Source organism: Saccopteryx bilineata, chromosome 6, assembly GCF_036850765.1.
Source record: "Saccopteryx bilineata isolate mSacBil1 chromosome 6, mSacBil1_pri_phased_curated, whole genome shotgun sequence".
Lineage (NCBI taxonomy): Eukaryota > Metazoa > Chordata > Mammalia > Chiroptera > Emballonuridae > Saccopteryx > Saccopteryx bilineata.
Window position 1 is genome coordinate 36,114,405 of NC_089495.1, and position 6,307 is coordinate 36,120,711.

General features: G+C 53.6%; 1 protein-coding gene across 1 annotated transcript in view; it reads left to right on the forward strand.

The window, feature by feature from the left end:
• The window catches only part of GAS6 (growth arrest specific 6), a 42,456-nt gene extending 41,679 nt beyond the window's left edge, over positions 1–777 (forward strand). The window contains exon 15 of the mRNA XM_066238045.1: positions 224–777. Within this exon, the coding sequence (XP_066094142.1) occupies positions 224–378 (155 nt within the window). The 3' untranslated portion in view covers positions 379–777. The remainder of the gene's footprint in view (positions 1–223) is intronic.
• The last annotated feature ends 5,530 nt before the right edge of the window (positions 778–6,307 follow it).

Below are 6,307 nucleotides of genomic sequence, written 5' to 3' on the forward strand. Positions count from 1 at the left end.
AAGGGAGGTTTCTTGCCAAAGCCCGTCTGGCAGATGTTCAGTGCTTGCCTGCAGGCATGTAGCCAAGCCAGGCTGGTGACATTCTGGAAGTAAAGGAAACGGTGCCCTTGAGGACAAAGGCCAGGGACTGAGAGGGACCCACGGTGCCAGTAGCACTGTGACGGGGACACCAGGTGGGGAGCAAACCTAAGACTGTGTTTGTTCTTTTCCCCACCGGTCACAGAGGTGCCAGTGACCTCAGCACCAGTCACGGCTTTCTACCGCGGCTGCATGACGCTGGAGGTCAACCAGAAGACGCTGGACCTGGACGAGGCCTCCTACAAGCACAGTGACATCACGTCGCACTCCTGTCCCCCGGTCAAGCAGGCCACCCCCTAGACTGACCACTGCTGCAGGATGAGGAGCCACAGCGCACTCCTCACGCTTTCTGTTTGACACAGCAAGCAGGGCAGGTGGCAGTCACCCCAGCCCACCCTGTGTGAGCAGCTCCCCGAAACACTGAACCCTCGCGAGCTGAGTTCCTTCTGAGACCTTTCTCTGCCTTGTAATATATGTGTAAATAGTTGAGAAGACTAATGTTAATGACCCAGAAAGACACCCCCACCCCCGAAGCATCCTGCGTGAGGCTGGGCTCCAAGGAGCTGATCGGAGGGGGAGGCGGAAGGCCCGCATATGCCAGAGGGGACCCAGGAACATAATTCTGTTATTTTTATTACCAAGTGCTTCTTTCTGATCTAAAAATATGGAAAAATAAAATATTTACAGAAACCTTTTTAACTCTGTGTTGGCAGTCCCTGCTCCTTGCATCTTTTGTGTGTGTGTGTGTGTGTGTGTGTGTGACAGAGAGAGACAGAGAGACAGACAGATAGGGACAGACAGACAGGAAGGGAGAGAGATGAGAAGCATCAGTTCTTCATTGCAGCTCCTTAGTTGTTCATTGATTGCTTTCTCATATGTGCCTTGACTAGGGGGCTACAGCAGACCGAGTGACCCCTTGCTCAATCCAGCGACCTTGGGCTCAAGCTGGTGAGCCTTACTCAAGCCAGATAAGCCCGACCTCAGGGTTTCGAACCCGGGTCCTCCACGTCCCAGTCCGATGCTCTATCCGCTGCGCCACTGCCTGGTCAGGCTGCCCCGTGCATCTTGAGAGCTCAAAAGCTCTGGGTAAAGGACAGGAGAAAGGCTTATGCCATGTGCCTGAGGCCGAGGGAGGCCCTGTGCACGGCATCCCTTCTGCCCACTCACCGGCGACTCCCCAGTGCCTGCTGAGTCACCTGTCCCCAGGGAGCTGCCGCTCTGTGGGAGACATGGGCCCGTTTACTCAGGAAAAGCAGGCGGCCCCTGGGCCCCCTCCGAGCAGGGTGTGGGGGGGGTGAAGGAAACTGCGGGTCAGCACCTGCTCGTGTCCCCTGGACAAGCCCCCTTACTGCTCAGCCTCACATTTTCTCTGTGAACAGTGTCCGCTTAGGGCTCCCGCTGGGCCTTGGCTCCTGGGCTGTGAGTGACGGTGGGGCAGACAGTCCTCACACTCTGACCCCGGGAGGGAGGGAGAGGGGCAACGACGACACCAGCTGTATGAAAAGGCGTGTGGAGACTGGGAGACACCCAGCGGAGGTCACCCAGGCCCGTGTCCTGAAGGGGAGTTCAGGGGCCACGGGGGACGTTCCAGGGGCACACACCTGTTCTGTGCCTGATGTGCCTGACGGTCAGGGAAGGGCCACATGCCCTGCAGCCGGCGCTGCCGTCACGGCCGGTGTTCAGGGTCGCAGAGTTCCCAGCGGGTAGTGGGGTCGTACTCGACGACTGAATGCTTCCCCTAAGACTGAGGTCTTTGTTTTATTTTATTTTAAAGTAGCCACTCCCAGTGTCTGGCCTGAGGCAGTCGGGCAGGTGTGGGTTTTGTTTACTTCCAGACCTTGCCCCTCAGACGGCAGCTGAGAGTCCCCCAGCCTCGTCCTGTCACTCTTACAGCGTTCATCCTGAACACCACAGCAGCCAGGCACAGAGTCAGGCAGGGGTGGTTTCGGTGTCTTTACGTCCTCCCGGCTGCTGAACACGAGTGTATAAGTCACAACTTGACTCGGAGATAAGCTGGGTTCGGAAGGGAGGAGAGAACCCTGAAGAATCCACCCACAACGAAGGAATGCGCGTGTGGAGAGCCAGGTGGGAGTGGCCACACGGACAGCACAAAGCCCTCGAGGGTTCTCAGGAAGAGGGAATGGCCGGAGGACTGCAGCAGAGGCCCTGCCCACGGCGGTGGCAAGGTGGAATGACCCCGAATGTGCCCGCGTGAGAGGAAGCAATCGTCCCTTTTCACCAGCTGGCTGACACACCTTTGAAGGGGCAGGGATCCCCATGACACTGGGAGGAGTGGGCGATTGCAGACACACATCAGGAGGGACCTCCTGGGCCACACTCTCTCAGGGATGACCAGACTGGGGAATGAAGGTACAAAGGTGACTTGGAGGGACACACGAAGGTGGAAGTGCTTTAGATACCCAGGTTCTAACAGAGCTGGCTCGAATAACCAGGGTCCGCTCTACAGAAAGTCCCCATGGGTCCTTGGCTCACTCACCTGTGTCCTTGGGGCTCCTGCTGGCTTGAACCTACTTTTCTGCTCCCCTGCCCATCCTATAGCCCCAGGTGCATGTCCAGGCCCCAGGTCCACCTGGCCCACCCTCAGGGGCATGGTGCAGCTCGCTCGGGCTGTGCTGGCCGCGTCCTTCCTATTGTTCTTCCTAAACTGTGAGCAGCATCTGGGTGGGAGTTTTGTGGACTCAGGACTTCAGAAAACTAGTCTAAGAGGTTCCTCAGGAAATTTTCCACATTGGTGCATGAGACGTAAGAGACACAGGATAAGTGTTAAGCCTCAGAGAGCACATGTCCGGCGGTCCCTGAGCCGCTTCAGCCAACCGTATTCTCATGAAATGTCCATCACCAGCCAAGCTCCTGTGCGCAAAGATGGTCCTCACCCAGCCTCTCTTCACAGCTCTGTGGGCTTCCCCACTCATGCTCTCTGCCCAAGGTGGATGTGTGTGCCAGCTCACACTATAAGTGGACCCCAGACCGAGCCACCTTGTGGCTGGTTCTGGGACCGGCAGGCAGCCTGGTTGGACTGAGCCGGCCAGGCCGGGGCTTGGAACTGTAGGACATACCCTTGGGCTGTCCGTGTGGGGTATGAGAGCCTAGTTCTTGGGGACTCTGCTGTTGGCCAGGAGGACCCAGGCAGGGACACTTTGCTCAATGAGCAGGAGGTCTCACCCAGCCACCCCTGGTGGCCCCCAAGCCAGCTGAGCACAGCTCCCCTGCCGCTGCCTACCCTCTGTCTGCACACGGCTGCTGGAGCCCAGGGCCACTTCGGGGGCCTGGTCCTTTCTCAACCCTGTCCCTGCAGCATTCCCCATGGTGCTCTCGATTCTCGTTCACTGTGGAGGCGGCTCTGGAATGTTCTTGTGGAATGCTCCCCTGGCCGGCCAGGAGTCTCTTCCGGCCAGCCCTCATTCTTTTGAGAAGTCCAGAACAGCCAAGAGCAGGAAGGACACACACTGAGCTCTGGGACTAGACACTCTGGAACCCTCACAGGCACACACAACAGAGACCAGCTTCTTGGAGGCTTTCTGACTACCTTGGTTCATCTTCTGCTCCAGGAGAGCTAAGCATACATTTCCTGGTTTGGTTTCCTTAGACTTACCCTGTGTGCCAGAGGTTATTCTAACTATTGCCAAGAAAAAGCTTATAGCAAGTACAGAGCCAAATGCTGCAATACATTTCCCAGCTGTGCCAGCCAAGCTGGCATCCTCGCCCAACTATCCAGTCTAGGCAGGGTGGACTGCGTAGGAGGCTGTGACAGAGCGCCATATCTTCTGAAAGTGGGCTAAGGAAGAAGATCTGGGAAGATTCTAAGTGCACTATGGAGATGGAGCTGGGGGATTCTGAGTGTGCTCTATGGAGATGGAGCTGGGGGATTCTGAGTGTGCTCTATGGAGATGGAGCTGGGGGATTCTGAGTGTGCTCTATGGAGATGGAGCGGGGGGATTCTGAGTGTGCTCTATGGAGATGGAGCTGGGGGATTCTGAGTGTGCTCTATGGAGATGGAGATGGAGATGGAGCTGGGGGATTCTGAGTGTGCTCTATGGAGATGGAGCTGGGGGATTCTGAGTGTGTGCCATGGAGATGGAGCTGGGGGATTCTGAGTGTGCTCTATGGAGATGGAGCTGGGGGATTCTGAGTGTGTGCCATGGAGATGGAGCTGGGGGATTCTGAGTGTGCTCTATGGAGATGGAGCTGGGGGATTCTGAGTGTGCTCTATGGAGATGGAGCTGGGAGATTCTGAGTGTGCTCTATGGAGATGGAGATGGAGATGGAGTTGGGGGATTCTGAGTGTGCACTATGGAGACGGAGCTGGGGGATTCTGAGTGTGCTCTATGGAGATGGAGATGGGGGATTCTGAGTGTGCACTATGGAGATGGAGCTGGGGGATTCTGAGTGTGCTCTATGGAGATGGAGCTGGGGGATTCTGAGTGTGCTCTATGGAGATGGAGCTGGGGGATTCTGAGTGTGCACTATGGAGATGGAGCTGGGGGATTCTGAGTGTGCACTATGGAGATGGAGCTGGGGGATTCTGAGTGTGCACTATGGAGATGGAGCTGGGGGATTCTGAGTGTGCTCTATGGAGATGGAGCTGGGGGGATTCTGAGTGTGCTCTATGGAGATGGAGCTGGGGGATTCTGAGTGTGCACTATGGAGATGGAGCTGGGGGATTCTGAGTGTGCTCTATGGAGATGGAGCTGGGGGATTCTGAGTGTGTGCCATGGAGATGGAGCTGGGGGATTCTGAGTGTGCACTATGGAGATGGAGTTGGGGGATTCTGAATGTGCACTATGGAGATGGAGCTGGGGGATTCTGAGTGGAGTGTGCTCTATGGAGATGGAGCTGGGGGATTCTGAGTGTGCTCTATGGAGATGGAGCTGGGGGATTCTGAGTGTGCTCTATGGAGATGGAGCTGGAGGATTCTGAGTGTGCTCTATAGAGATGGAGCTGGGGGATTCTGAGTGTGCTCTATGGAGATGGAGATGGAGATGGAGCTGGGGGATTCTGAGTGTGCTCTATGGAGATGGAGATGGGGGATTCTGAGTGTGCTCTATGGAGATGGAGCTGGGGGATTCTGAGTGTGCTCTATGGAGATGGAGCTGGGGGATTCTGAGTGTGCTCTATGGAGATGGAGCTGGGGGATTCTGAGTGTGTGCCATGGAGAAGATCAGATGACTTGATTGAGTATGTGGATATAGAAGAGGGAGTAGATTATGCGATTGACACATTTATGGTCTTAGTTGATTTCAGTTTGTTTTGTTTTTTAAAGAGAGGAGCAGTAATAATTTTGTGGGGTTTTTATTTTGTTTTGTTTTTGTTATTTTTGTGTTGGTTTATAAGATATTATTGATGAAAATGCCTTATTTTCTGGACTGTTTTATGCATCTGGGTCATTCAGTAAAATCCCTGCCAACTATGCACTAAATGTCAGAAGTACATCCTCCCACCCAATACACACACCCACACACTTATGACAATCAGAAGTGTCTCCAGACATTGTCAGATATCCCCGGGTACAAAATCATTTCTGTTGAAAACCACTGCATTAAAGAAAAAAATTATTTTGCCTGACCAGGTGGTGGTGCAGTGGATAGAGCGTCAGACTGGGATGTGGACGACCCAAGTTCGAGTCCCCGAGGTCTCCTGCTTGAGCATGGGCTCATCTGGTTTGAGCAAGGCTCACCAGCTTGAGCCCAAGGTTACTGGCTCAAGCAAGGGATCACTCAGTCTGCTGTAGCCCCCAAGTCAAGGCACATATGAGAACGCAATCAACCAACAACTAAGGAGCCACAACAAAGAATTGATGTTTCTCATCTCTCTCCCTTCCTGTCTGTCCCTATCTGTTCCTCTCTGACTCTGTCTCTGTCACAAAAAGAAAAAAAAATTTGACCCATACCTCATATAACACAGAAGGTTAACTCCAGGTAGAGTATATATTTAAGTCTAAAAGTAAGATATAAAGCATTTAAAAAGTAATATATAACCATAGCCCGTGGGCCCAGTGTGATCCCCCTTTGCTTTTGTTAGTAAGAGTTATTGGCACACAGCCACACCCGTTAATTGACTATAATCTGCGGTTTCTTTTGTACTGAAGTGGCAGAGCTAAGTAGTTGCTATACAACTACTAATCCTCAAAACCTAATACTATCCTGGCCCTTTACAGAAAATATTTATCGACCCTTATTGTAGAAGGATACTTTTATGACCTAGGGTAGAG